General features: G+C 53.0%; 6 protein-coding genes and 1 pseudogene across 10 annotated transcripts; 5 read left to right on the forward strand and 2 right to left on the reverse strand.

Annotated features, from left to right (window-relative positions):
* Positions 1–1,078: 1,078 nt before the first annotated feature.
* Positions 1,079–5,527, forward strand: tepsin (TEPSIN adaptor related protein complex 4 accessory protein). Of its 2 annotated transcripts, none has more exons than XM_028964445.1 (13): positions 1,079–1,217; positions 1,341–1,413; positions 1,504–1,568; positions 2,215–2,308; positions 2,379–2,446; positions 2,529–2,595; positions 2,664–2,735; positions 2,804–2,992; positions 3,068–3,227; positions 3,777–3,890; positions 3,976–4,054; positions 4,448–4,582; positions 4,653–5,527. In XM_028964445.1, the coding sequence occupies exons 1-13, from the start codon at positions 1,179–1,181 to the stop codon at positions 5,031–5,033; spliced, it is 1,536 nt and encodes a 511-aa protein (XP_028820278.1). In that variant the 5' UTR covers positions 1,079–1,178; the 3' UTR covers positions 5,034–5,527. The 2 variants fall into 2 exon arrangements, with proteins under 2 accessions (XP_028820278.1, XP_028820268.1); XM_028964435.1 differs by having other exon boundaries at positions 1,081–1,217; positions 1,504–1,595.
* Positions 5,528–5,601: 74 nt separating this feature from the next.
* LOC114784336 (protein FAM104A) lies at positions 5,602–7,650 on the reverse strand. The gene is made up of 3 exons (XM_028969649.1): positions 7,055–7,650; positions 6,635–6,734; positions 5,602–6,557 (listed from the first exon to the last, which is right to left on the reverse strand). Exons 1-3 carry the CDS (start codon positions 7,069–7,071, stop codon positions 6,354–6,356), a joined length of 321 nt encoding a protein of 106 aa, XP_028825482.1. The 5' UTR covers positions 7,072–7,650; the 3' UTR covers positions 5,602–6,353.
* On the forward strand, positions 6,923–9,409 carry LOC114784335 (uncharacterized). The gene is made up of 2 exons (XM_028969648.1): positions 6,923–8,269; positions 8,583–9,409. Exons 1-2 carry the CDS (start codon positions 8,260–8,262, stop codon positions 9,299–9,301), a joined length of 729 nt encoding a protein of 242 aa, XP_028825481.1. The 5' UTR covers positions 6,923–8,259; the 3' UTR covers positions 9,302–9,409.
* Positions 9,410–9,616: 207 nt separating this feature from the next.
* LOC114767441 (ATP synthase subunit f, mitochondrial-like) lies at positions 9,617–10,114 on the forward strand (annotated as a pseudogene).
* A 135-nt stretch (positions 10,115–10,249) lies between these two features.
* Positions 10,250–18,625, reverse strand: bicral (BICRA like chromatin remodeling complex associated protein). Of its 4 annotated transcripts, XM_028964926.1 has the most exons (11): positions 18,481–18,538; positions 17,314–17,359; positions 17,182–17,230; positions 16,545–16,610; positions 14,855–16,252; positions 14,525–14,638; positions 12,949–12,983; positions 12,711–12,856; positions 12,531–12,625; positions 12,338–12,440; positions 10,250–12,267 (listed from the first exon to the last, which is right to left on the reverse strand). In XM_028964926.1, the coding sequence occupies exons 2-11, from the start codon at positions 17,352–17,354 to the stop codon at positions 11,879–11,881; spliced, it is 2,436 nt and encodes an 811-aa protein (XP_028820759.1). In that variant the 5' UTR covers positions 17,355–17,359; positions 18,481–18,538; the 3' UTR covers positions 10,250–11,878. The 4 variants fall into 4 exon arrangements, 1 of the variants encoding a protein (XP_028820759.1); XR_003743549.1 differs by lacking the exons at positions 10,250–12,267; positions 12,338–12,440; positions 12,531–12,625 and adding an exon at positions 14,435–14,491 and having other exon boundaries at positions 12,771–12,856; positions 12,949–12,998; positions 14,572–14,638; ... (1 more) ...; positions 17,314–18,192; positions 18,481–18,625; XR_003743545.1 differs by lacking the exons at positions 10,250–12,267; positions 12,338–12,440; positions 12,531–12,625; positions 18,481–18,538 and adding an exon at positions 14,435–14,491 and having other exon boundaries at positions 12,771–12,856; positions 12,949–12,998; positions 14,572–14,638; positions 17,095–17,230; positions 17,314–18,453.
* Positions 18,626–20,551: 1,926 nt separating this feature from the next.
* tbcc (tubulin folding cofactor C) lies at positions 20,552–22,197 on the forward strand. The gene is given in 3 exon segments (XM_028964944.1): positions 20,552–21,058; positions 21,060–21,156; positions 21,158–22,197. Coding segments are annotated over 3 exon segments (972 nt in total). The 5' UTR covers positions 20,552–20,606; the 3' UTR covers positions 21,581–22,197.
* An 889-nt stretch (positions 22,198–23,086) lies between these two features.
* On the forward strand, positions 23,087–26,875 carry prph2a (peripherin 2a (retinal degeneration, slow)). The gene is made up of 3 exons (XM_028964940.1): positions 23,087–24,012; positions 24,616–24,862; positions 25,612–26,875. The coding sequence occupies exons 1-3, from the start codon at positions 23,432–23,434 to the stop codon at positions 25,822–25,824; spliced, it is 1,041 nt and encodes a 346-aa protein (XP_028820773.1). The 5' UTR covers positions 23,087–23,431; the 3' UTR covers positions 25,825–26,875.
* Positions 26,876–27,347: the final 472 nt, after the last annotated feature.

The raw sequence follows: 27,347 nt of genomic DNA on the forward strand, positions 1-27,347 counted from the left end.
TATAAAAGAATAAAAGGCGGCTCCCCTGATCCCCCGAGTCGTTAGGGCCCCGCCTCCACGGCTCCGCCGTCAATTAGAGCCCCTCTAACGGGGGCCGAGGTCGGCAGGGAGGGTGTCACGCGTCACCTCGCAGCCACGAGCGGCTGCTTTCCATTAACAGCTCTGGAACAGCGGGACGAGTTGCAGTAAATTTATTCAGAGCTGCGAGTAACGGACGAGGTCGTCGTGTTCCCGCTCCACGCCCCTCCTGGACCACGGCTGGAGGACGGATGCTGGAAGGAGGAGTTCCAGCTGACGCTTCACCGCCGTCCGCCTGTCCTGGCCTGTAACGACAGAGTCCTGGTCAGGATTACAGAACTATGACCAGATGTTCTCTGAAAAGGTCAAATTTACCAGAAAATGGTTAAACCTATTAAAAATAAAAAGACAGTTCTGGAGCCACCATGTTCCAGCTTGGTAATAGCCAGGTGGTTAATACACTCGCCTGTGAACCAGAAGACCCAGGTTCAAATCCCACTTACTACCATCGTGTCCCCGAGCAGGACACTTAACCCTGAGTGTCTCCAGGGGGGGACTGTCCCTGTAAATACTGACTAAGTTGCTCTGGATAAGGACGTCTGGTATGTGCAGTAAATGCGTTGATCATCCGACGTGACGTGGTTCAGACGGGGGTCACTACTCACTCACCGCCGCCACGAAGCAGCTCTTCAGCGCCGCGAACTCCCGGCCGCACGCCTCCCTCCGCAGCTCCGGCGCGCCGGCGGCGACGCAGCGTCCGTACGCGGCGGCCTGGTGGCGCAGACGGCGGGTTCAGTACGTGAGTCGGCGCGTCAGCGTTTCGGAAAGCAAGAAGATAATAAAACCATCTTACTTGTTCCGCGCACCGGGAGAAGAGCTCCGGGAAAAGCCGCATCCGCTCTCGGCTCCGGCTCCAAGCGTTCGGCGCAGACATGTTCGTTTCACCGACGCTACGGCGGCGCCATTTCCGTGACCTTCGAACCGTCCGTCTCTGATTGGTCGCAGGACACGTCTGTCTAAAATGTAGGCGGGATTTGTTCGAGGGACGGAGGACGGACCAATGGCGGTTGGTCAGCATAGGGCCGGCGGCGTTTAATTGGCTGACGGACAGCAAAGGCCCCGCCCCTCCTCCCAGCCGTACGGAGGGCGAGTCAAACATCATGGCGGCATTCCTGGAGAGACTGGCTTTTCTTCAAAAAGTACGTACTGCTCCTAAAACAGGGACCTCACAAACGCGGTGTGCCGCGTCGTAATTACGCGACCCGAGGTGACGCGGCGACGTTTGGTGTCGCGTCCGTGTCACGCGTGGTTTGTGTGTTTAGGTGCCGACTCTGATGAAGGCGACGGCCGACGACGACACGCCCTGTCCGGGGTACCTGTTCGAGGAAATCGGGAGTATCCTTCCCCATGTGGCGACGCGGTTCGGACTGCGCATGCGCGTTAGGTTCAGGCTGTACCGTGCCCCTTGACCCCGTAACCCCGCAGAGATTTCCCAGGAGTCCGCGGGCTGCTGCCACTGCCTGCTGGAGTACCTGCTGGAGCGGCTGCAGGTGCGGTCGTGCCGGGTCAAAGTGAAGGTGACAGCTGGTCGTTTTTTTAATTTATCATTTGGAGGTTCAAACTGGACTATTGTAAGTCTCTCCTGGCTGGAGACTCTGCATAAACCCCCTCCATAAAACCCCTCCAGATGGTCCAAAACGTCTCATCTCAGCCGAAACACACCCACGTCCCGCCTCTCCTCACCTCTGTCCACCGGCTCCCGGTAGCTGCTCGCGTCGAGTTTAAATCCTTGATGCTGCCTTACACCAACACACTACTAGCCAGATACACTCCTGCACGCCCTCTCAGATCTGCACACGAAACGAAATCCCCTCTTCACGGGGTCTCCGATTCCAGTCGACTCTGTTCTCCTTCGTTGTCCCCGGCTGGTGGGACAAATTGTCCTCCTCCATTCGACTAGCCGAGACTACCAGCACCTTTAAGAAGCAGCTGAAAACCCACTTGTTCAAAAAGTATTTCAGACGAATCCAACACTAACACACACACACACACACACACACACTGCACAAAATTTCGTCCAGCACTTAACATAGTTTATTAACTCAAAATCTATAGAAACCGAACAAGAATTTCTGGTGTCTTCCTTTGGATAAAAGTAAAGTAAAGGTTCGGACTTGACCCCCCCGCTCTCCCCAGGTGCTGAAAATCCTGCTGCACCTGTGTGGCCACGCCCCCCCCCACCTGCTGACGGAGCTGCGCCGCAACGCCACCTTCATACAGGAGGCCGCAGGTGAGCGTGGCTTCTCGCGGCGGCCCAGGAGGCCGGCACCGCCCACTCACCCCGCCCCGTCCTGTCTCAGTCTACAGCGGACCCCCCGACCCCATCCATGGCAGCGCGCCGTACCGGAGGACCCGATCTGCGGCGCAGGTGAGAACCCCGTTTTTTTACCCGCGGCGAACCCCGACACCCGCCGCCGCACTGACCACAGCGGGAACTGTCCCTTCTGCAGGAGTTGGCCCGCGTGCTGTTCACCGACGCCGCCCCGCCCCAGCCGGGCCACTCCCCCTGCGCCGCCGGTGAGTCCGCCTTACTCGGGGGGGGTGTCCATGTCGGCTTCAGACTGAGCGCCGTCTCCATTCCGTAGGGATGGGCTCGGCGGCCGCCGCCCGCTCCGGGATGCAGGGCTTCGGGTTCAGCCCGGCGAGGAAGGAGTCCGGTAAGTGGCTCCGCCCGACGCGAATCTGCCGTTTTCCCGCGCGTGACGCCGCCGCTCGGCTGTTCCAGGTGGAGGGACGATACTGGACAGGATCCAGAAGGCCGCCGAGGTCGTGGCCAGCGCGGTCCTGCCCCCGGCCGAGCACCCGGGCCTGCGTCTCCAGGACAACCACTACCGCGCAGTGGTGGCGCCCTCCGGAGCCGTGGAGGTGGCGGTGCCGGCGTGTGCCTACGGCGCGGCTCCCCGCCACCGTACAGGTGACCCTCGCCTACGTCGAGTCTTATCAAGTGTCCAGACCCTGGAATAAAACGTCTCCCTCCGTCCCCGGTCAGCGCCCCGGTGCCCGGGTCAGGCGGGCGGGGGGTGGGAGGAGGTCGGCCGCAGCTCCTCCCACAACTCCTCTGCGGAGAACGCTGACGTTAGTAGGACCTCGCGCGGCGGGACAGACAGCCAATCGGGAGCCAGTCGGGAGGGCGGGGACCTGTCAGAACGGTGAGTAGAACAAACCTGCTATTCGGGGATCTCACGTTACACGATTACATCACAATATTTTGCATATTTTGCACATATTTCAATATTTTACGGTACACTGAAATACAATTAATTCAATTCTTTAATAATTCAGCCGAATTATTAAAGAACTCAACAGAACTCAGAACTGAAATTTTGGACTAAATTTACATTTCCAGCATTTACCAGACGTCCTTATCCAGAGCGACTTACAATCAGTAGTAACAGGGACAGTCCCCCCTGGTGACACTCAGGGTTCAGTGTCCTGCTCAGGGACACGATGGTAGTAAGTGGGGTTTGAACCTGGGTCTTCTGGTTCACAGTCGAGTGTGTTACCCGCCAGGCTACCACCACCCTCATGCTGTAAATGTAAATGTTGAATAAGTGTCTCCAGGGGGGGACTGTCCCTGTAACTACTGACTAAGTCGCTCTGGATAAGGACGTCTGGTAAATGTAAAATGATACAATATCCCCACGTAAAATAACGAGATTTATCACTGCGTTTTTCTTCTTCCTTCCCGTCACGCTCAGGGTGGAGGCCATGCAGCTGGGTGACTGCGGCCAGGAGGTGGCGCTCATCAGCAGCCTGACCGAAGGATCGAAAGTGTTCCTGTCCAGAGAAGAGACGCAGCGCTTCGTCAAACGGTCCGAGCCCCCCTGCCCTCTCGTTCAGGTCCCTCCGCCGCCGCCACGCCCGTTTGTATTCTGACGTGACTCCTCCCGCCGGCAGGTGCTCCACGCTGAACTGCGAGGTCGTGGCCGAGCTGCTCTGCCGACGGGCGCAGGAGCCGCTGCAGACTGTACAGATGGTGAGCGGCGCGCTTCAACCCCCAAGTTTATATATGCAGAATGTTCCTCGAGGTACCTGTGAGTCGAGGAGTCCTGGTTCCGGGTGAGCCGCTAGCGCCGAGTCGCGTTTCGGGACGTCTAGTGGGGTCCTTGCGACGCTTGTATGGATATTTACACCCTAGTATAGGGTGGTAGTAGCCTAGCGGGGTAACACACTCGCCTATGAACCAGAAGTCCCAGGTTCAAATCCCACTTACTACCATTGTGTCCCTGAGCAAGACACTTAACCCTGAGTGTCTCCAGGGGGACTGTCCCTGTAACTACTGGTAGTAAGTCGCTCTGGATTAGGGCGTCTGATAAATGCTGTAAATGTAAATGTTTCCTGTGTTTTTACTGTTACTGTTTGCCACTAGAGGGCGCTGTGCGCCATTGCCTGCCTGATGTCCTCAGACCTCCTCTCTCTTGACCAAATCTTCAGTCTGACTCACAAGCGTCTGGTGCAGCTAAGCGATGGCTCACCAGGACCGGTGTCCAACAAAGCGACCAAGGTAAAGCGGTGACCTCAGCATGCTTCGTAATGAGCTTTGCAAATATAGAATGACCTTTGACCTTTGGCAGCTCCTACGGCAGTTGGAAGCGCTTCTAGGAGCTCAGGCCCAACGGGACGTCCCAACATCTCCCACCGAGCCGAGCTCCCAGGTTCCCGGTCCAGCCTTTGCAGACCTCCTACACTCGAGCCCCCCGCCCACTGGCCCGCTTCCCCTGCTGGGGGCGGAGGAAGGGGACGGAGGAAGAGACTCCGGCAGGACCAGTCCGGGCCGCCGTTCCCTGTTCTCCGGGATGGAACTGGTCCATCGAGGAGGACCGTGGCCCTGTCCTGACACCGCTTCTAGTCACGGAGAGGGGAGGGACAGTACAGAGACATGGGCGGAGCCAGACAGAGAAGAGGGAGGAGCGAACAGCCAGCTCACATCGGCCTTCTCTTTCCTTCACCTCTGACCTCCCATCGATCATCTTAATAAACAGTCGAGTTCATCTTAATTTATTTACACCAGTGCAGCCCTGGTACACTTTAAAATTCTTTCTGACAGTTTAATCTTTAACCTCAGGACAAGGTTTGACCCGGTAACTAGTTACTCATTACAGCCTGGTTACACAGACCTTCGCCATGACGTGTGCACACTACACGACCCGTTTCCGGACAAAAAGGCAGAATTGTTCTGCTCCAACCTGGCAACCGCCAGCCAGGCCGAGGCCTACATGCCCGCTCCTTGCACCCGGCGCCTACCTCTGTCGCATCACGTCTCGGCAGGACAAGTATTAGGACGTGCCCGGAGAACGTCGTCCATGCCTGTTGCACGTGTCTTCGGTTTCTTGGATCGAAAGTGAAGTGTTCGTAGCGAGACTGAAGGCTGTTTTCAGATCAGTGGCTCGCTGTTATATCTGCTACCTTCATGTTTACCTCCAGAAATAAAGAATTATTTAAAATATGATGGATATTTGTCAGGTTTTCTCAGAGACCCCCATGACCTTGGATTTGTATGTAATAAATGATCAAACAAGCGTGGAAAATTAAAAACCAACATTTTATTCTCAGTAATGTGAGGAAGAGCTCGTATAATAACAATGAGAACTGTACATTTTGCTATAATCGGTCGTGTACAAGACTAAATGCAGAAAAAGAAAAGAAAAAACCAACAACGATCGTAACGAAGAGAATTTGTCTACAGCTGATCAGTCCACAGTGTTTCGATGGGCGGGGCGGCGGTCGAGCCCCGGTGTGCTGATTGGGCGAGCTTCTAAACTGCAGCCATCGGGGTCAAAAGGTCGAGAACGGGCTTTTGAACGGTTCCTGCGGAGCTCTGTGCCGATCGGATTGTGGCCGGAACTGGCGGAGTGGGCGGGGCCTGAGAAGCGTCTTCAGCTGGTACGTGCAGGTTGCCGGTTTGGCTTGATGGCACCACGCTGTTGGGTTTTTTTTCTTTTTTTTGGGGGGGGGGGGTTAGATATGTCCGCTGCGGTTTTGGCTCAGAACTAAAGAACAGGAAACGCCAGGCGCACCTAAAAAAAAAAAAAGTCCCGGTTTCTGCGCATCAAGAGCCACCGCCTCCAAACTTGAGCGAAGCGGCCGTACGCTCCAACCTGGCAACCAACAAGAAATTCACAACAACTCAAAAATTCCAGACTGATTATTGCAAGCACGCGCCGTAACGGCGTTCCGACGGCTCTTTTATATAATAGCACCTAAGTGGAGACGAAAGACACACCAGACCCCACTCATAAATGGAAATGGGGGAGAGAAAGGGTGGCCCTGCAGGGTCATGTGGGCCCCGGCTGGCCCCGCGTCTGCAGGCTGCTGAAGTGGGCTTCTCTCAGAATGCGGTTGATGCGCTGGTAGGACGACGCGCCGGGGCTGGTGGAGGAGCGCGGCTCCTCGGCGGGGTGGGAGGGGCCCGGGGGGCTGGAGGGGTCCCGGAGGGCGCCGCCGGGGCTGCTGACGCCGCTGCTGTCGCTGCTGGACGACTGGAGAGCAAGGAGACCACAGAAAACCTCAGAGTCGGCCCCCTGCCCTCGGCGCCGCGTTCGGCCAACTCACTCACCTCCGAGTCCCAGACATCGCGGCCCAGCTCGGGCAGGACGGCCTTCTTGGTCTGGGGCAGGTACCGGCCCTCCTCGCTGTCGCAGCTCCGTCGCCGTTTCCTGCATGGGGGAGACATTTACCGCATTTACCAGGCGCCCTTATCCAGTCAGTAGGTACAGGGACAGTCAGGGTGTCCTGCTCAGGGACGCGATGGTAGTAAGTGGGATTTGAACCTGGGTCTTCTGGTTCATAGACGAGTGTGTTACCCACAAGCCTACCACCACCCAGACAGACAATCGGGGTGAGGCACCCAAGGGTGGCCCAAGCTCCCACACCAGATGTTGCCAGATTGGACGTTTAAACCCCCCTCCCCCGTCGAGCTGGACGTCGGTGGAATAAAACCAGGAGGTTTGGTGTTTTATATGGACGCGGATCTCACCTGCTCTCCGTCAACATCTGGCGGCCCTGCTGCTGCTGCTGCTCTGCGGCGTGGAAATTCTCGGCTGACGGACAAAATGGTGGCGTGACGGCGGTGGAGCCCGTTTACATGGCCACAGCCGACAAAACTCGGTATTTTAAGACCGACCGAGGCTAAAATTAGCCAAGCTGCCCCTTTTTTTTAAGCGCTAGCGGCTAACGTTAGCCGGTGAACATCACCCGAACGGACGCGGTTCACGGACGACAGAAGCCGCATTACATCCCCACCCGGGCCGCAGCAGCGTGGGGGATTGTCGGTGAAACGTTCAACGCGCCGCGCCGGTTTGAGTGTTTGTCGGGCGGATTAGCCCGTTAGCAATGCGGCTAACGGGCGGAAGTCCCGAGTTATAAAACCGCGACTCGTCCTCCGGCGGCGGGTCGAAGGGGCGCGGGGGCCGCGGCCGAGAACCCGGGACCCCGCTCGGCTCCTTTAGATCAGGTGCGCGCAGGAAAGCGGCGATAAAGGCGAACTGACTTCGCGCTGAATTCGTGCCGGTGCTGTTTACACGACTGGCAGCCCGGTGGCGCACTTATAGAAACAGGGCGAGAGAATGGCGGCCGCGGCATCGGGACGGAAGCCCGATTCTGGTTCAGCGCTGAGGTTCAACTACACGGGAAGTGAGAACGTCATATTGTTATTACGGCCAAATAAAAAGAAACTAAATGAAGTTGTTGCTTTGCCCGTGACTGCGACCGTTACCCACACAGTTCTCTCTACAAGTGCACCCACTCTAGACAAATGTTTCTACGGAAACTGCGCATGCGTAGTCCCATTCGCCGATTTACAAATAATCAACCTCCGCCACTTCCGGGTACTCATGGCTTTGGAATCCGCAATTCTGTCATTTCGACATTTGCTCAGCTCAGTACAAACAGACAAACAATCAATTGCCCGATCAATTGCAAACGCTAAATGTTGTAATATAGGAAACTGAATCAAACGCAAAGTTTAATCTCTATGAATTTTATACAGGCACATCGCACGCTACCCTAGAGGTCTTTCGTATGTACTGTAGTAGAGTTTAAAAAAAAAAAAACAGAAATAAATATAGCATGTGAGACACGTGGGTGATTTTGGTTCCTGCCCGGGACGTTAACAGCAGTAAAGTGGCGATAAAGCGCGCTTTAAAGCAGCTGGACGCGCCCTATTCAATCGAACTTGTCGTCATGAGCTCCGGTGAGTTTGCACCTGTTCTTTTCTGTGCGTGTGTGTGTGTGTGTGTGTGCGTGTGTGTTTTACAGTAGAACTGACTGGGCGGCGAGTTCGTTAAAATGATTATAATCGAGGTGAAAGGTAACGCTTCCGTCGGTGACGTCATCGAGGCCCTCCAGCCGTGACCCTGGAGGGTTTTTATTAATTCAATCTTTTTTTTTTTTTATTGAACATGTAAACAGAAGCAATCTGGGCACATTTACTTTTCTCATCATGTGATACGTCATGATTACATTTGATTTTAAAATAAATGAAAGTGAGTCCTCTTTGTCTGAAGCAGGGACAAATCCAGGGAAATCGTCGACAGAAGACTGTCCCCACTGTGGGAGGACGTTTAAGAGGCTGAAGACCCACCTCCCTCACTGCAGAATGGCCCCTGGACCTCCGGTCCAGCAGGAGCTCCGTGATGGAGCGTTTACAGCCGAAGGTAAAAAGGGGCCGAGCAAAGCCAAGACCAAGCAGAGGAACCTCAAATCTGAAGGCACGCTGAGCAGAAAGCAGGATGTGAAGGATCCTGCATCTGAAGGCCTGAGCAGACACGTGGACAAGCCCAAAAAGCAGAGGCCCGTAAGAACAGTGGCAGGGTCCGACCAGCTTCAGCAGCACCTCCCCGGCGGTCCGGCGCCGCTGCGAAGCACGGGCAAAAAAGCGCCCGTGAAAAAAACGCAGGCTCCCCAGGAAGCTCCACGCGTATCATCTCAGACGCAAGGCGAGAGGAGTCAGGACGCGCACGCCAAGACGAGCGTGTGGGACCACATTCATGTGGGCCTCCTGAGCAGGAAGTTCCAGGGTGATTTCACCAGGAGCCCAGCTGGATCCGTGTGGACCCCGGGCCTCCGCAATGAGACGAGCCGCTTTCACCAAATTCCAGAAGATCGGACTCAGAAAATCTCCCCCCAGATCGTTCAGAACGTGACACATCATGGGACTGAGCTTCTTGAGAGGAGACCCCCATACGAAGGTAAATCTCAGCAGTCTTCACCAGGCCCCTGGTGAAGTGGTGGTGGCCTAGCGGTTAAAGAAGCGGCCCCGCAATCAGAAGGTTGCCGGTTCGAATCCCGATCCGCCAAGGTGCCACTGAGGTGCCACTGAGCAAAGCACCGTCCCCACACACTGCTCCCCGGGCGCCTGTCATGGCCGCCCCACTGCTCACTCAGCGCCTGTCATGGCCGCCCACTGCTCACTCAGGGTGATGGTTAAATGCAGAGGACAAATTTCACTGTGTGCACCGTGTGCTGTGCATCACTGTGGACATTCACTTTACTTTACTCTGGACTCATCTGCTGGTCTCCTGGCTGATGAGCTCTTGTGTTTGCAGGTCGCCTGTCGGCGCGGAGCCTCGGCGAGGTCCAGCTGAAGGACCTGCCAGCATGGATGTCTTCTCACGCCCCCCGCTCGCCCCAGAGAAGGCGTGGCGCTGCTGGACCAAGGTGCACAACCTTAACTTCCGAGGCTTCCTGAACAGGATCTACTGTTCTAGAGCGTAGAACGAGCGAGGAGCAGCAGCGGGAATAATGTTCTGGGCCGGCGGTGTGGTTGCAGGGTGGCGGTGGTACTACAGGAAGTACATCGACGTGCGCCGCGGCGGGATCGGCGGCGTCGGCATGCTGCTCGTTGGCTACTGCGTCCTGAGCTACATGTGGAGCTACGAGCACCTCAGTGAGTACGGGCGGGGCGGCCCAGGTTCACCGCCGCGGCGGGGTCCTCACTGTGGACGTTCTCCTTCGCAGAGCTGCACCGGTGGAGGAGGCACCACTGATCTCGCAGATGACCGGAGCGCGTCAAGCGGTTCCACGCTGACCAAGGGACATTTCAGTGTGTTTATAATGTATTGCAGCTGTAGCTACTAACATTAAAAAATTAGTTTATATATATATATATATATATATATACTTATATTATATTTTTTTATGTTTCTGTCACACACAAAAATCTGCACATTAGTCGTATTCAAAACTGAATTTAATATTGATTGAAATTTATCTCTGCTGCTGTAGTGCACACCCACAAAAAACAAGAAAACAGAGAACCGACAGAGGAACCTTGATCTCACGCGTGGTAGCCAACATAAAAAAAAAAAAAAAAAAAAACACAACTTCCTGTTTGTTTTCGGTTTTACATTCATTTTCTTTACAAAAATTATAAATATTCTGTGTTTCCTTTTTTCCCCTCGATACAAAAAAACGAACTACAAATCAGTTGTTACGATACAAAATGAAATGTCGAAGCGGAACCGAACTGGAATTCAGAATTTTTATGGGTGGTGGGGTCGACTGAAGGCCACACACACTGAACAACAACAGAAAATTCAGACGATGCACCGACGCTTCCGCTCTATTAAGGCAAGAAGGCCTTCAGAGCGAAGGTCTCCGCAGTGCTCCTCTTCATCAGAGCATTTGGTTGAACTGCTGGGAAAAAAGAGAGTCGTGAAGACAGAGGAACATGGAGAGGAACGCGTAGAGCCTTCATCCGACGCCCCTACGGAATCGGGTTTAATTAAAAGGTCAGAGTTCACTTCTTTTCTGTGGAATGTGATCAGCTAACATTAGGGAGTGTCCACATTGGGGACACGTTGACAGAAAGGGCATCTCTGGAGTTCAGGGGGACGTGATTAGGACAGGACTGTTTGCTCTGTAGTGTCTCCTTCGGTTCGTTGGGTGGGTTTGCGGTGACTGGGGAGGGGAGAAATGGAGAAAAGCGGCCCGGACCGGGTTCTAAAAAGGGGAGCCCTAATGTACCCCACTATATCAATTACCGGATATGCCTGATATCTCTTAACAATCGGAAATCCAGAATTAAAATTACATATCATATTACCTATGATCAATCCAAAAAAAAAAAAAGACACTGGAAGGTATCTTCCTTTATACCTCGATGCGCGGTTTGGGCTGTTAAATAAAAATAAACCCGAAATGTCCGTTTTTCCTCCAGATCCCGGATGACCGAGGGGATATTAAATAAAGGCGGAATTTTTACGGGACACAAGCCTGACCAGCAGGGGGCGAAATCCATCCTAACAACATCCTAACTCGGGGAGCAGCACGGTCAACGTCACGACACGTTCTCTTTAAAACGTCCTTCTGGAAAGAGATAAAGAAACTAAAAAACACAAATATATATATATATATTATATATATTTTAAAACATTGCAAACTTTGTTCCCTCATCTGAGGACTTATCCTTCCAGCGCACAAACTCTGCGGAACTGGAGTTTTCGGAAGGGTGCTCACATACCTTTAAGGTACAACCAAAAAAAAAAAGGCTGAACTGAAAACACTGAAAACGCACGTTCTTGTCTTTCCTGTTCCTCACGCGGTGAAATGTTTGGTTGTGAAGGTGACACCTCGTCTAAGGCAGGGGGGGGCGGTGCGGCGCTGGGCTACGGCGGAGGTCCCGATGCGTGTACTGGAGAGCAGGTCTAGACTTGAGGCACCTTCGTGTAAACTTGGCCAGGACGGCCGACCCACCCCCATATTTCTGCACGTTACCCTTGAGGGGACGAACGGGACCTGCGAGGCGATGGAGACGAGTGTGAAAGTGACGAGACGCACAACAGAGCACATATGGCACCATCTAACATTCTAATATGCTGTTCACGGCCGCCTCCAGCACGGAGTCGGTGTCAGCCAACGTCTGGTGAGGGGCCAGCGCCGGCGTCTGAAGCTGTGCCGGACTGGGACAGTTGGACAGGCTGGGCTGGTGGTGGGAGGGGATCACGTTGTTGTTGTTGTTGTGAAACCTCTGGCTCTTGTTCGTGTCCAGGAGGCTCTTGACCCCCGTCCCCCCTCCAGGGTCCTCATAACCCAACGGACACTCTGTCCTGTATGCGGAATCTGTAGGCGGAGCCCTGCTGGTCCCTGCCTGCCCCACACGACTGGCGGCGTAGCCGTCCTCCTCTTCCTCCTGTGTGGTGTTCCTCACCGTGAACTTGGGCGTGCAGCAAAAGTCCTCCAGGAAACCGTCTGAGGAGAAAGAAGCTCCTGGTTAACGTTGTAAATGACGGGAGCGAGCGGGACGGGAAGGCCGACTGACCTGGATCCACCATGACCATTCGTTTGTCCTGGGTGAGGTTGGTCCTCTCCTCCTGGTTGAACGTCCGGTCGATCATCACGATCTCTGACGAGGGGCTGGAGCGCTGCAGAGAGCGGGAGGAGAGGGTTGCAATCTGGCAGCAACGCGGTCACTCCGCCATGAACCCATTACAGATTAGTCGTGGAAACCTCACCTCGGCCTCCACCATCAGAAGACGCCGGTACTTGTTCACCATGGACTGAGTTCTGTTCAGGACTTGAGTGGCAACCGTTTCAAACTCATCGTCGACTGAAAAAGAGCAAAAAAAAAAAAAGTGCGTCTATTGTTGTGAAGCGACGGGGCTGAAATCGATCCACATCGCTCGGTTTCGCACCTTTACCGAAGTCGTCCTCGCAGGGTGGAGCCCCCTGGAACACGTGGTAGGGCAGTAGCCTGTTCACAACATCGTCCAGCGAGGTGAAGGCCATCCGGTCTCCAGACAGGACCGACGCATGGTCCTGTCTCAAGTGCTGAAGAAACCTGCGGGCGGGGAGCACGGGCGGTTAGCGTAACCCAAAAAAACAAACACGACCACAGTTCCTGCAGAACGTCGAGCGCTAATGATCACTCACATGCCCTCTCTCGTGAGCGGCTGTGGTGCTGGCCTCTTCTGCAGGTTCAGCTGTGGAGAGAAGAAAAAAAAAGCCTTCAGCACACAACACGTCTGTCCTACCAACGAACGCAGCAGCAGATTCTTGACTACAGGGTGTGGTAGTAACCTAGCGGTAACTGGGTAGTATAGAGGGCGGAAAGTAGCCTTAGCGTGTAACGGGGAGTATAGTGGCTGGTAGTTAGCCCTAGCGGGTAACTGGGTAGTATAGAGGGGTGGGTAGTAACCTAGCGGGTAACTGGGTAGTATAGAGGGGTGGTAGTAACCTAGCGGGGTAACTGGGGTAGTATAGAGGGCGATAGTAGCCTAGCTGGTAACTGGGGTTAGTATAGTGGACGAAAGTAGCCTAGCGGGTAATGGGTAGTATAGAGGGCAATAGTAGCTTAGGGGGTAACTGGGGTAGTTAGTGGGTGATAGTAACCTCGCAGCGTCAAGGGTGCGTAGTGGTAGCCTATAGAGGGTGGTTGAGTACCCTAGTGGGTAATCTGGGTAGTCTAGAGGGACGAAAGTAGCTTAGCGGGGTTAACTGGTAGTGTATAGTGGGTGGTAGTAGCTAGAGGGTAACTGGGTAGTATCGAGGTGTGGTCAGTAAACCTAGCGGGTAACTGGGTAGTATAGAGGGTGGTAGTAACCTAGCGGGTAACTGGGTAGTATAGAGGGCGATAGTAGCCTAGCTGGTAACTGGGTAGTATAGTGGACGAAAGTAGCCTAGCGGGTAACTGGGTAGTATAGAGGGCAATAGTAGCTTAGCGGGTAACTGGGTAGTATAGTGGGTGATAGTAACCTAGCAGGTAACTGGGTAGTATAGAGGGTGGTAGTAACCTAGCGGGTAACTGGGTAGTATAGAGGGCGAAAGTAGCTTAGCGGGTAACTGGGTAGTATAGTGGGTGGTAGTAGCCTAGTGGGTAACTGGGTAGTATAGAGGGTGGTAGTAACCTAGCGGGTAACTGGGTAGTATAGAGGGTGGTAGTAACCTAGCGGGTAACTGGGTAGTATAGAGGGCGATAGTAGCCTAGCTGGTAACTGGGTAGTATAGTGGACGGGACGAAAGTAGCCTAGCGGGTAACTGGGTAGTATAGAGGGCAATAGTAGCTTAGCGGGTAACTGGGTAGTATAGTGGGTGATAGTAACCTAGCAGGTAACTGGGTAGTATAGAGGGTGATAGTAACCTAGCAGGTAACTGGGTAGTATAGAGGGTGGTAGTAACCTAGCGGGTAACTGGGGTAGTATAGAGGGTGGTAGTAACCTAGCGGGTAACTGGGTAGTATAGTGGGCGGTAGTAAGCCTAGTGGGTAACTAGGTAGTTTAATGGGCGGTAGGAGCCTAGTGGGTAACCCTGAGTGTCTCCGGGGGGGACTGTCCCTGTAACTACTGATTATAACGTCGCTCTGGATAAGGGCGTCTGATAATGCTGTAAATGTAAATGGGTGGTTGTGGTCTTCTCTTACCTGAGCGTTTGCGGCATTAGTAGAATCCTGGCTGATGGTGGTCAGCGTTTGTCACGGCTGTGGGGCAACAAATCATGCCATTTTAAAAACTTCTGAAATCTGCGCTGAGGTATGAGGCGCTAAGGCTAAACTCATACCTTTGGTGCCGAGGAGATTAACCAACTGTGGCTTCCTGAGGCCATCTTGAACAGCAGATGTGGAGTCCTGTGAAGGCGATTCGAGACAACACAGTAATGTTCAGGTCAATTAGCAAACCGTGGAAGTGGGTAGCATGTGCACATAATCCTAGACTTAATTAAATTAGACATATTTCAGGTAAATGGAGCCTCGAGAACGTCATACCTCCGAGCTAAACTTCTTGTAATTGTTCGCCAACGACTAGTCGATTTAGGGAGGAATATTAGACGAAGAAACACTTACCTGGTTCAGTGGGACCGTCTGCATTTCGAACTGTAGCTGCTGTATCCCCACCTGAGCGGAACTGGCAGCATTCTGGGCCACAGGCAACAGGAGACGTTGCGTTGTGCCAAACGCCGCTTGCTGCTGAGCCTGCGGTTTGGCGTTCACCAGGGTCAGGCGGGCTTGGGTGGGAGCGGCCTGTGCGGCCGCAGGGCCACATGAGGCACTGGCCGCGACACCCGTCCACACTTTGGAGGGGACACCGGATGTCTGGCCGACTTGCGTCGCCACGTTAGGGGACACCTGACCCACAGCACCAGCCACCATGCCCTGATTCACAATGATCTGTCCTCCACTGGTCTGGAAGTTCTGCCCTCCAATCAGCTGCACTGCCGCGTTCTGGCCAGTAAGGATGGAGTATGTAGTGGTGGAGGACGAATCGGACAACACCTGGCCGTTGACCGCCTGGACGCTAGTGCCAGGCGTGAGGGCAACAGAGCTGGGCAGAAGGAACTGGCCTGCTGGAAGAGCTGCCGGGGCTTGTTGCTGTTGGCCCTGCTGCCCCACAGAGGAGTGAACCACAATGCCGCCCGTCTGGCTGACCACCTTGACCTGCTGGACAGTCTGAGGGGACCCATTGGGCGTGTATGTACCACTGGCAGTGTTAGGCGGGACAGCGGCGTTGGTCTGAAGACCCAGGTTGCTTATGTTGTACACCGCCTGTCCCCCAGACTGTAAGGGCTTGGGCTGTATCGGTCTGACCAACGTCTGCGGCGTGGGTCCTCTCTGGATGATAATGTTCTGGACTGGTATGGGTGTCCGGCAGCCCTTGAAGGGCATGGAAATCTGGCCCGCCGCCGACGGCGCAAACATAGTCCCCTGTGTTGGAGCGGCGCTCGTCACCGCATTACCTGTTGGCCTCAGGAGAATCTGGGGGCGCTCCAGACTGTTGATGGTCATCACAGACGGGGAGTTCCCATTGAAGGATCCCAGCACTTGGATGTGTCCCGTGGGTCCGTTTGCCAGAGGCAGCTGAGGGACTTGCTGAAGGAAAGTCTGAGGCTGAGCTCCAGCGAGGGGTAGTGGGGCAACTAGACCAGTTCCGGTGGCGCCCCCAAACCCGCCAGAGACCAGCTGCTGGGGGAAACTCGTGGAGACGGTGGCTAGCGAAGGCTGAGAGTCCAACAGCGCCTCTTGGGCCAATGTCTGCTCGGTGATATCTGCCTCCAGAAGTGACTTCTGGAGAATATCGAAGGGTTGGTCTTCACCGCCAAGCTCCACCCCATCGGGAGACACATCTCCACTAAGCTCCTCCTCAATGAACTGCAGACTGCTGGAGAGCTGCAGTCCGGGTCCTCCAGCCTCGGCCAACTCCTCCAGGTGATTGGTTGCTTCCTTGAGGTCCACATTTGAGCTGCCCTAATTGGTATGAAACAAAACCAGATTCTGAAACATAATTCTCATAAAACTACTGACCGTAAGTCGCTCTGCATAAGGGTGTCTGGGATAATTCTAGATCGGACCAGGCTTTTTCAGGTGTTGTGCCTAATCAAACCATGGACTCAATGGTCAAATAAAAGCATATTTTCAGTTTTGTTCGGCAGTTGGTAGTCCATACCAACTGCGTCTGGACGTACGGGGTAAGCGAACCAACACTTTACTCTATAGGATAACATCTTGAGCATTGGTAGAGAGCCAAAACGTTGCTTACGCTGTTGGCGGTGAAAAAGGTACCGCTATTGCCATAAGCTGCATTTGTCACATCGTCCTCTTCGATCTGTCCGGACAAGATAATTTGCATCAGAATCCACGGAACAACTCGCCGCCTGGATAACCCATTTCCTGCTGGGACAGTGGTGGCCTAGCGGTGGTTGCCGGTTCGAATCCCGATCCGCCAAGGTGCTACTGTGCAAAGCACCGTCCCCACCCACTGCTCCACAGGCGCCTGTCATGGCTTTAACTTGTCACTTATTTGTTAAAAAAGCAGAGGACACATTTCGTTGTGTCACCGTGTGCGGTGTTGCAGTGTATGACAATCACTTTTCACTTCAGGGCAAATTTAAAACAAAAGTGAAGTGATTGTCACTGTGGAACACCGAAGGACACGGTGAAATGTGTATTTAGTGTGTGTTTAACCCTTGGTGAGGTGACAGGTGCCCGGCGAACAGTGTGTGGGACGGGACCTCCATCAAGGTGGTGGCACATTGGTGGCACCTCGGCGGGTCGGGACTCGACCCTGATTTTCGGCTCCGCTTCCTTACCCGCCGGGCCACCGCTGCCATATAACCGTGGCCTTCAGCGACCAGGACTTCAGGCGGGGGTGGACAGTATGGACCAGGCCTACTCACCGACTTGCTACTGGGCCCGTGGAGATACTCGTTGAGGGCCTGCACGTCTCTGTCGGGGCGAAAACACGCGGGTGGGTACATGTCGCTCAACACATTACAGAAGATGCCTCAGACGTGCGGGTCAGAACCTACCCTATAATTTCCAGAAGACGGTGGTCGTCTTCATCGTCCATGACACCTGAATACAGCGTGCGAGAAAAGTGAACGTTGTTAATCACGTTATTCGTGCCGGTTCCGTGTTTAATGTGTGAACGTGGAGCCGTGTGTTCGGGGACTTTGCGTGGACTGGACGTGTGAGGGCTTCTAACCACCATCTCGCCTGCAGCCACCGCGGCAAGATGGCGGCGGCGGCGGCGCGGCGACCTGCGCCACATCCCGCACCCCCAACCCGGGCCCACACCGGAGCCCCGCTCCTCCGGCGGCGCCCCAAAAACACACACACACACAGACACACGCGTTACGCGGCGTTTACTCCCGCCGCCCCGGAGCTTCTGTCCCGGCTCCGCCACGACGGGGTCGCGGCGCGGCGTCCCGCCCGGCGGCGGAGGTGTTTTCACGGAGCTTTTTCTGGCGCGGCGAGACCGATCGGGAGGAGATCGGAGTTTTTCTCCCGGAAATATTAACCAGCTATATACATAAATACATAGATATAGATATACAGATATACATTTATATATATATAGAGAGAGGGGGAGGGAGGCCGTGAGGGGGTTTATTTGAAAAATGACGGTCGCTTGTGCTTCTCCTGGACGGTGTTGGAGGACCGAACGCGCTTTTTTTGTATTTATTACTCCGGGACGTGGTGAGAAGAGGAGGACTGAAGGTCGGAGAGTCCGCGCCTCCTCCCGGAACGTCCGGCTCGAAACGTACAGAGTAGACAAAGCGCCGGAGCCGCCAGCCGCCGCCGGGTCCTCCTCCATCTCCACCGCCGGCACCGCGGCGCGGCGAGGCGGCGTGTGCCCGGGCGGGAGAGGGACGGAGCCGCGACGCCGTCGTCCCGGCGCGCTCCTCCTGAAACCCAATATCTCCATTTGGCAACTTTTTAATTTACTCCCCCCTCCTCCTCTTCCTCCTCTTCTTCTTCCTCTCCTCCTCCTCCTCCTCCTCCTCCCGCTGCTCCCTCTCTCGCTCCCACTCATCCGTCCGTCTAACCCGCCGCGGCCGCGTCTTCCTCGCCGCGCCCTTCCCTCCCCGGAGGAAGGAAGGAAGGAAGGGGAGGAAGGAGGAGGCCGCCGCCGCCGCGCGTTTCTCCTTCAAATTTTTATCGCAAAATTATAATACACTCAAAGGGAAACTCACCGTCATGAAAAAGCAGTGCCGCGTCCACGGGGTTTCCTCGCCATCTCTGCACGGGCCGCCGGCGCCTCCGCCAGGGGGCGCCACCGCGCGTCCGGGGAGCCCGGAGAGAGCCCCGAACATCTTCTCCTCCAGGTGAAGAACTTTTCATGAAAGGACACTTTTAATAATATTTCGTTTGGTGATTGGTTAACCGTCACCTGTCCCCGTTTTGCCCTTTGCGGGGTTTTCCTGAGGGACACACATCAGTAAAACATACAAGATATCTGTACCTTGTTTTTTTTATATATATTTTTAAAACATTTGTCAAATAATTTTTAATATATATTTTATATACTTCTTTTAAGAACGTGTCCTCTGAGACCATGTTTGGTGATTGGTCAACCATCACCTGTCCCAGTAAAATATACAAGATATCTATACCTTTTTTTTTTATTTGGTGTAAAACAGCTTCGCTTGTGAATATATGTTGTCATTGTCAGAACGAGGTCCCCTTGATGAAGGTGGCGTCCCCACACACTGCTGTCCTGCTCACCAAGGGTGATGGTTAAATACCGAGGACATGTGTCACCATGTACTGAGATGGTTAACGATGACAATTGCTTCACTTCCACAACTGGACTACCAGTGGGACTCAGGTGGAGAGTGTGTCCACGTCTCAGAAGACATCCAGGTTCACAGCTGGGAAAGTTCTCCATACTGGCGCTGCGGAACCTTTACTTCGTGTTCTTCTGGGGGAAGGACAAGCCACACCCCAACAACAGCCTGTTCCAGAAGTCTCCGAAGCGTGAGGACAGAGAGACTCAAAGTCCACTTTATTGTCATCTCACTATATACAAATACACAGAGACGAGATGGCAAAGGTTTGGAGATTCACAGTGTGCAAAAAGACAAATAACAGACAACACAAAACATGACAAGGGACGTTGTGCTCCGACCCATAAAATAGATAAACTAGACAAGTAGCAGCAATTAGTGTATATAGTATATATACCACATGTACAGCACAGGCCAAAAGTTTGGACACCTTCTCATTCAACGTGTTTTCTTTATTTTCATGACTTTTTACATTGGTAGATTCTCACTGAAGGCATCAAAACTATGAATGAACACATGTGGAGTTCTGTACTTAACAAAAAAAGGTGAAATAAGTGAAAACATGTTTTATATTCTAGTTTCTTTGCTCTGATTACTGCTTTGTACACTCTTGACATTCTCTCGATGAGCTTCAAGAGGTCGTCACCTGAAATGCTTCTCCAACAGTCTTGAAGGAGTTCCCAGAGGTGTTTAGCACTTGTTGGTCCAGCTCACCCCAAACCATCTGGATTGGGTTCAGGTCCGGTGACTGTGGAGGTCAGGTCTCCACTTTTTGTTAAGTACATAACACCACATAACTCATTCATAGTTCTGATGCCTTCAGTGAGAATCTACCAATGTAAATGGGTGGTAGTAGCCTAGTGGGTAACACACTCGCCTATGAACCAGAAGACCCGGGTTCGAATCCCACTTGCTGCCATTGTGTCCCTGAGCAAGACACTTAACCCTAAGTTGCTCCAGGGAGACTGTCCCTGTAACTACTGATTGTAAGTCGCTCTGGATAAGGGCGTCTGATAAATGCTGTAAATGTAAATGTCATGAAAATAAAGAAAACACATTGCATGAGAAGGTGTGTCCAAACTTTTGGTCCCCTTGATCAAGGTCCCGTCCCCACACACTGCTCCCCGGGCGCCTGTCATGGTGCCCACTGCTCACCAAGGGTGATGGTTAAATACAGAGGACACGTTTCACTGTGTCTGCAGTTTCTTACAATGACAATCACGTCACTTTCATATGCTATGACAATAATGTCAGTAGTAGTGATGTGAGATGACATGATGACCATAACAGCAGATTAAAGTGCAGGATGTAATACTTCAGCAGCCCACCTCGGGCCACCAGAAACATGACACCCTGCCTTCTTTCTTTTATTCTGTATTATTCAGCATCAGATGTGACTTTAAATATGCATCTTGAATCTAAAAAGACATTTTTAATAAACCCCAAACGCTTTCCCGGCAACACAAACGGATGTTGTGACGGGGCTCGACCAATGAAAAGCGGGCGTCGCTGACGACTTCCGCTCGGCCAACATGGCGTCCGAGGCGAAGCTGCCCGAGCGGCTGCGGCGGCGCGACCAGCAGCGGCAGGAGGAGGCGGAGCGGCGCCGGGACGCCAGGCAGGGCGGCGGCGAGTCTGCGGAGCGCGGCGACGTTTTCTCCGCCGCCTTCAGCTCCGAGCGGGCCGCCATCGAGGAGCTGCTGCGGCCGGACGCGGGCGACGCGGCGGCGCTGGAGGAGGCCGCTGCCCGGACCCGGCGGCTGCAGCGGCTCCTGACGGACAGCGCGGCCTCCATGGCGCAGTACGAGCTGAAGCAGGCGCAGGAGGCGCTGCGGCGGCTCCAGGGCGCCCTGGACGGGAGGAGGGAGGAGCTCCTGCCCAAGAAGAAGTTCGCCTTCCGCTCCCGACGCGCCGCCGGGACCGACGAGGCGCCGCCCGGCCTCCCCGAGCGGCCGCGGCCCGCCGCGGTGGACGGCGCGGGTCCGGTGCGGCTTCTCGGACGCGGACGCGCGGCTGCTGGTGTTGACGGCCGACGAGCTCCGGCAGCGCGACGTGCTCCTGACCCGCCTCACCGGCTGCAGGGGTGCGGCTCCTGGGCGCCCCCAGCACCGTCCACATCAAGCACGTCCGGGACTGCGAGGTCCTGTGCGGCCCGGTGTCCGGCTCCGTGCTGGTGGACCAGTGTTCGGGCTGCACCCTGGCCGTCCCCTGCCAGGCAAGCTGCGCACCCACAAACACCACCGACACCCACATCTACCTGCAGGTCGCCAGCAGGGCCATCATCGAGGACTGCAGCGGCCTCGGCTTCGCCCCCTTCACCTGGACCTACCCGGGCCTGGACGCCGACTTCGCCCTGTCCGGCCTGGACCGCCGGCGGAACAACTGGGACCAGGTGGACGACTTCAACTGGCTGGCGGCCGGAAGGCCTTCGCCAAACTGGTCCGTCGTCCCGGAGTCGGAGCGGCGCGTGGCCTGGGAGGAGGACCCCGCCGACTCGAGGGTGTGATGCCAGCGGCCGCCCGCTTTACTTCTAAAGCGGGTCAGATGAAGCAGTTCTGGGGAAATGGATGGCGAGCGATTGCAGAAAATGTCGCTTTGTCACGGCTCTGATTTAAAAACGAATAAGTAGCGAGATGGAGCACTAAATATAACTATATGGCAAGTATAGCGTATTGATTGATTTATTCTTATATATATGAATATTCTAGAGAACCGTGTATTTTGTCGTCGTCCACCAGATGTTTTCTCCCGACTGAACGCAGCGTCGCCTCCGATTTATCATTTCGCACTGATCACGTTACTCAGCTTCTCCTCCAGATACGAAACGGCCGTAAAATAAGCACTTGTGTGGGATTTTTCCTCTTCAGAATATCTGTCGACTGGCTTCTGAATGAAATTTGACCTAAAATTGATTTATTTTTTTTTGGGTGCTTTTTGATTTTCTCTTCTATGCAACAGTACGTTTTTTTTCCATCTTCCGCATAACAAAAGCAGGAATGTCACTGATTTCTGTGATTGCCTGATTCCTAATAACAATTCATTACTTCAGATGAGAAATCTTACTTTGTTTTATTATGTTGAACACATTTTATTGCATTAAAGTTTTGTCATTTTTATACACGGTGAAACGTGTCCTCTGTATGTAACAGTCACCCTTGGTGAGCAGCGTGTGGGGACGGGACCGAGATCAAGGGCACTCCGATGACTAGTTTTAAATCATCACACACCACATACTGCAATTGAAGATTTATTGTGAACCCTGGAGAATATAAGTGGATTTGGTAAATATGAACACCGAACATTAATATAATTTGAATTCAAATTTAATTTGTCATGTACAGTCATACACGGTACGATGCAGTGAAATGCTTTACTGACCACAGTATTGCAAGTAAACAGTGAGCCAATATGCAAATATTGCAAAACAAGCAGATATTACACTTTTATGTCTTTAACATAAAATAAAATTTGTGCTTGAAAGTGAATTGGAGTTCTATGTAGCGTTGTGGTTGAGAGCTCGTATAGCCTGCGGGAAGAAGATCCTCCTCCTCTCTGTGTTGGACTTCATTATTTTTTAGAAATAATCTGCCTTGTACAGCGGAGGTCTCACTAGTGCACACTTCTCACACACTAAAATACTAGTGCAAATTCATGACGTGAAATAGCGTTTTCATGGCTGATAAATCAGAAATCCAGGAAATCGCAGATTATTAGAACGTTGTCGAAAATCCAGGTATGTTGACTGGTGTTTGGGTTTTTATTTCAATTTGGAAGACCACATGACCTTTCCGCCAGATTCTCCCGCTCTGAGGTGCGCTAGTAGATCTTCCATTTGTTGATGATGTCTGAGCAAAGGTCCTTAGATCATGTTAAGTAGTCACCGGTTCCTGCCCGTCTCCTTCCCGAGTGCGGCCTCGGACCGTGTGACCGACGAGGCCAATCAGATGCTATGAACCGGAGCTTAGTGTTGGGGCTCATCTTCTGGTGAGGGATTTCACCAAATGGGATCAGGCTGATTAGCAGGGTTTAGAATGACGTCCTGCATCTTTGCGTTTAATCATTCAGGTCCGGCGCGTCCTCCTCCCTTTACTGGAAAACCGGGCATCGCGGTCAGCGCCACTTCACACCAGGGTCTCCATTATTCTTCCAAATCTCCAGGAATAAAAACTGTCATGGGCGACTTCGGAGGATCTCCAGGGCGCGCCATTCTCTAGGATGGATCAGGAATCACCTCTTGATTTAACCGTGGTTTGGGGCTGAGAATCGGCGACTCTTCTTGGTCCTTGGACCCAAGGGAACTGGGGCACGAGAACAATTTTTTTCCTGGTTATACTTGAGCTCTCGCCCGAGCAGCACCATGGCGCTGATGAAGGTGAAGTTTGACCTGAAGAAACGTGTGAAGCTGTCCCAGGTGCTGTGGCTCATGTACTGGTTCGCGGTCATGGCCGGGGTGCTGGTCTTCGTTATGGGCCTGTTCCTCAAGATCGAGTTGCGGAAGAGGAGCGAGCTGATGGACAACAACGAGAGCCACTTCGTACCCAACTTGTTGATTGGCGTTGGGCTGCTGGCATGCGGCATCAACGCCTTCGGTGGCAAGATATGCTACGATTCCCTGGACTCCACCAAGTTCTCCAAGTGGAAGGATGTCATGAAGCCCTTCCTGATATGCTGCCTGTTCTTCAACGTGCTCCTCTTCCTCTCGGCCCTGCTCTGCTTCATGATGCGGATCCCCTTGCAGTTCACGCTGGCCGAGGGCCTGAAGAACGGCATGAAGTTCTACAAGGACTCAGACTTGCCCGGACGGTGCTACATGAAGAGGACCCTGGACCTGATGCAGATGGAGTTCAAGTGCTGCGGCAACAACAACTACAAGGACTGGTTTGAGATCCAGTGGGTCAGCAACCGCTACCTGGACTTTAGCTCCAAAGAGGTCAAAGAGTGAGTTGGGGGGATACCAGGGGCTTCAGATCTCAAATGGTCGCTTATAGTTCATGGTTTCTGTAGAAGATGCTTGTGTGGAGGGCGAGGGGCTGGTCCAGGGGGTGGGTTTGCACCGTAAGTCGCATCAGGCTTGCGAGCCAGTACGGACTTAGCGCATAATCTTCTTGGATCACATTTCCTTGTCCTTCAGGGCTTACTGTCCGATCCAATCACGGCAAGACCCGAGTGATTTGCTGGGAATAGCCTCAGAAGTCACCAGCAGGTGCCTCATGTCATGCCGATAATATGACTTTTAATTGTGCCGTCGGCGGGCAGGAGCGCCGAACCTTTTTCTGTCACACTTAGCACCATGAGATGTCTGAAATGGTCGAGATGTTGAGGGTTAAGCTGTTTTGCCAATATATATATATATATATATATATTCCTAATAAGTAATAATTCTCAGTTCTAATAAGCTAATGTATTAATTCACCATTAATTCGCACACCTCAGGGGTTGAAAGATCACTCGAGCTGAAAAGGTCCGTGCTCTCTCACTCTGTGTCCGGCGTAGGAGCGTGTTCGTTTTTGTAGAACCGTAACCGCACTTTGCCGTTCCCAGCCGAGTCAGCAGCAACGTCGACGGGAAGTACCTGATGGACGGCGTCCCGTTCAGCTGCTGCAACCCCAGCTCGCCCCGGCCCTGCATCCAGCACCAGATGAGCAACAACTCCGCCCACTACAGCTACGACCACTACACGGAGGACCTCAACGTCTGGAAGCGCGGCTGCCGCGAAGCCCTCGTCTCCTACTATGGTGGCCTGATGAACACCACCGGCGCACTGGTGCTGCTGGTCACTGCGCTGGAGGTGAGAAGTCCCAAGCACATGATGTGGTCAATTTCAAGAGTGATATAAAGGCTGGTAGTAGCCTAGTGGGGTAACACACTCGACTATGAACCAGAAGACCCAGGTTCAAACCCCACTTACTACCATCGTGTCCCTTAGCAAGACACTTAACCCTGAGTGTCTCCAGGGGGGGGGACTGTCCCTGTAACTACTAATTGTAAGTCGCTCTGGATAAGGGCGTCTGGAAATGGTCCAAATGTAAATGTAAATATCAGTAACCCTGTTGCACATGTGACCTTTGACCTCTCAGGCACCGAAAGTGTCAGCCCCTCTGAACTGCTGCCATTTGGTGCCAGCTGTGGCTTTTTGGGTGTTAGGCTAATGCCACCCACATGCACATGCCACCATGGCAGTTTCCTTAACCTCAAATGCTCCCATGCCTGGGCACAAGCAGCGTGTAAATAGTGCCGGATGCCAACACCTCCGGCATGTGCGCTCTATGCTAAGCTAACATACTACGGATAATTCGGTTTGTTGTTGCGTTAAATTGGAATTTAAGCTCCATGTAAAGCTGTGGTCTGGTGTTCAGGTGTCGCACATGAAACGTGCCAACGTGTGTTTGAACCTTAAATAGCGCCGATTATGGTCAGCAGGTCAACAGTATTGGGCTCCCTGTAAACCTCTTAATTATGATGATAGACTCCGTTTTTAGATGTTGGGTTTAATTTCGGGCTAGACAAGCTAATGCAGTGCACTCCTCCTGCCTGCAGGTGGCGGTAATGGTGGGCATGCAGTACGTGAACACGTCCCTCTCCACGCTGGTGAACCCAGAAGACCCAGAGAGCGAGAGCGAAGGGTGGATTCTGGAGAAGACGGTGAAGGAGACGTTCACTGACATCATGGCCAAGATGAAAGCAATGGGCAAAGGTGGCCAGGTGGAGGAGGGGGCGGAGGGTGAGCAAGGGGTTGCCACGGTGAGCTGAACAAGCCCCACCCATCCGAACTCAAGCTCCTCCCACCACAGGGAGAATTCGTGGCCGATTTCGCCTCATCCACGTACCAAATCCAATCAAATGGACATCAGAGTACGAAGACCCCCGTTCAAAATATTTAATTTTTTTCTTAGATGTCAATAAATGTTCATGTATATATTAGATAATTCTAATTTATTATTTTTGTCAGATCTTTTATTTTCAAAAAATGATGAATGTGTTTAATCTATAATTCCTGGCAACACGACTGTTCATGCTCTAATTTCGTCCATTATATTTTTAAGCTTTTAAAGCATGGTTTTATTATTTTTTAAAATTGTCTTCTGTTGTAATATACTCATGCATTTTATTTTCCAAAGTTAAATATTACACCATTTTTTAAAACCACGGAAATATTTTTTATATCTGAGCACCTGACCACGCCCCGATTTGGTTTCCCAGCGGACGCTGTGAGAGTTTCAGGGGAGGAAAATAAAAACCGAGTTAAAAAAACGCAATAACTGGCAGGCGAATACGTTTGGGACGCAGCTACTGGTCCTTATTAGGCTGGACTGAGGTGTAGGTGAAGGTTTGGAGGAGGATCAGCAGTTAGTTTTACGGAAATTGCGGGGTGAATTGTGAATTGTCAGGATTCAGTTTGTAGACCTCAGGATTGATGAACTAGCACCAAAACCCCGACGTCGGGACGTTGTAATGTGGCCCAGCTCTGTGTTGACGGCGAGGAACCGAGGAACTGACTTGTGGATGAGGAGATGATTGTGATTGGCAGCTAAAACACTTCCCATTGGACCTGTACCCTCTCCATCCCACATCTCCAAGAGGAACCTCCAGGATTCTCGGATCGCTGTGGAGGGGCGCGGCAGGGCCCTCATCACATCCAGAATATCCAGAGATTTTGTCCAACGCTCTGAACTCTTTGGTTGTCTTTTTAACTCATGCAGAATATGATGATGAATATTCTTTTGAACTATTCTACAGTGAAAATGTGTCCTATGTGTAGAAATGGTTTAAAATGAAATAAAAAGAAAATCCTCTTGTTGTGGCCGATGCTGTCAGGGTCGATGTCCTGAGACGGTGGACACTCTGCAGGAGACCTGCCTAATCCCAGTGGGATCAGTGGGCGAATTATGTGATTATTGCTCTGCACATGCATCAGGAGAGCCGGCGCGGTCCAATAGAAACTTTGTCATACAAGGACTACCGTGACATCATGGGAGAGGGACAATTGGGAACCCTGTGAGGATATTAGTAGGAGGATGTACTTCATTAGTGCTGATGTATTTAATGCGGGGGCAGTGGTGGCCTAGTGGTTAAGGAAGCGGCCCCGTAAACAGAAGGTTGCCGGTTCGAATCCTGATCCACCAAGGTGCCACTGAGCAGATCACCGTCCCCACACACTGCTCCCCGGGCGCCTGTCATGGTGCCCACTGCTCACTCAGGGTGATGGTTAAATGCAGAGGACAAATTTCACTGTGTGCACCGTGTGCTGTGCTGCTGTGTATCACATGTGACAA

This window comes from Denticeps clupeoides, chromosome 2 (assembly GCF_900700375.1).
Source record: "Denticeps clupeoides chromosome 2, fDenClu1.1, whole genome shotgun sequence".
Lineage (NCBI taxonomy): Eukaryota > Metazoa > Chordata > Actinopteri > Clupeiformes > Denticipitidae > Denticeps > Denticeps clupeoides.

Bases quoted from the DNA above. Each gene is read 5' to 3' on its own strand.
- tepsin (XM_028964435.1), top strand. From the start codon at position 1,179: ATGGCGGCATTCCTGGAGAGACTGGCTTTTCTTCAAAAA. The intron at 2,447-2,528 runs GTGAGAACCCCG...TCCCTTCTGCAG, and splicing joins GGACCCGATCTGCGGCGCAG to GAGTTGGCCCGCGTGCTGTT. The intron at 4,055-4,447 runs GTGAGCGGCGCG...GTTTGCCACTAG, and splicing joins CGCTGCAGACTGTACAGATG to AGGGCGCTGTGCGCCATTGC.
- LOC114784336 (XM_028969649.1), bottom strand. The intron at 6,558-6,634 runs GTGAGTGAGTTG...CTTGCTCTCCAG, and splicing joins GCGATGTCTGGGACTCGGAG to TCGTCCAGCAGCGACAGCAG.
- bicral (XM_028964926.1), bottom strand. From the start codon at position 17,354: ATGGACGATGAAGACGACCACCGTCTTCTGGAAATTATAGG. The intron at 16,611-17,181 runs GTGAGTAGGCCT...TTGTCCGGACAG, and splicing joins ACGGGCCCAGTAGCAAGTCG to ATCGAAGAGGACGATGTGAC. The intron at 12,984-14,524 runs GTTTTTAAAATG...AACCTGCAGAAG, and splicing joins CCTCAGCGCAGATTTCAGAA to AGGCCAGCACCACAGCCGCT.
- prph2a (XM_028964940.1), top strand. From the start codon at position 23,432: ATGGCGCTGATGAAGGTGAAGTTTGACCTGAAGAAACGTGTGAAGCTG. The intron at 24,013-24,615 runs GTGAGTTGGGGG...TGCCGTTCCCAG, and splicing joins AGCTCCAAAGAGGTCAAAGA to CCGAGTCAGCAGCAACGTCG. The intron at 24,863-25,611 runs GTGAGAAGTCCC...TCCTGCCTGCAG, and splicing joins TGCTGGTCACTGCGCTGGAG to GTGGCGGTAATGGTGGGCAT.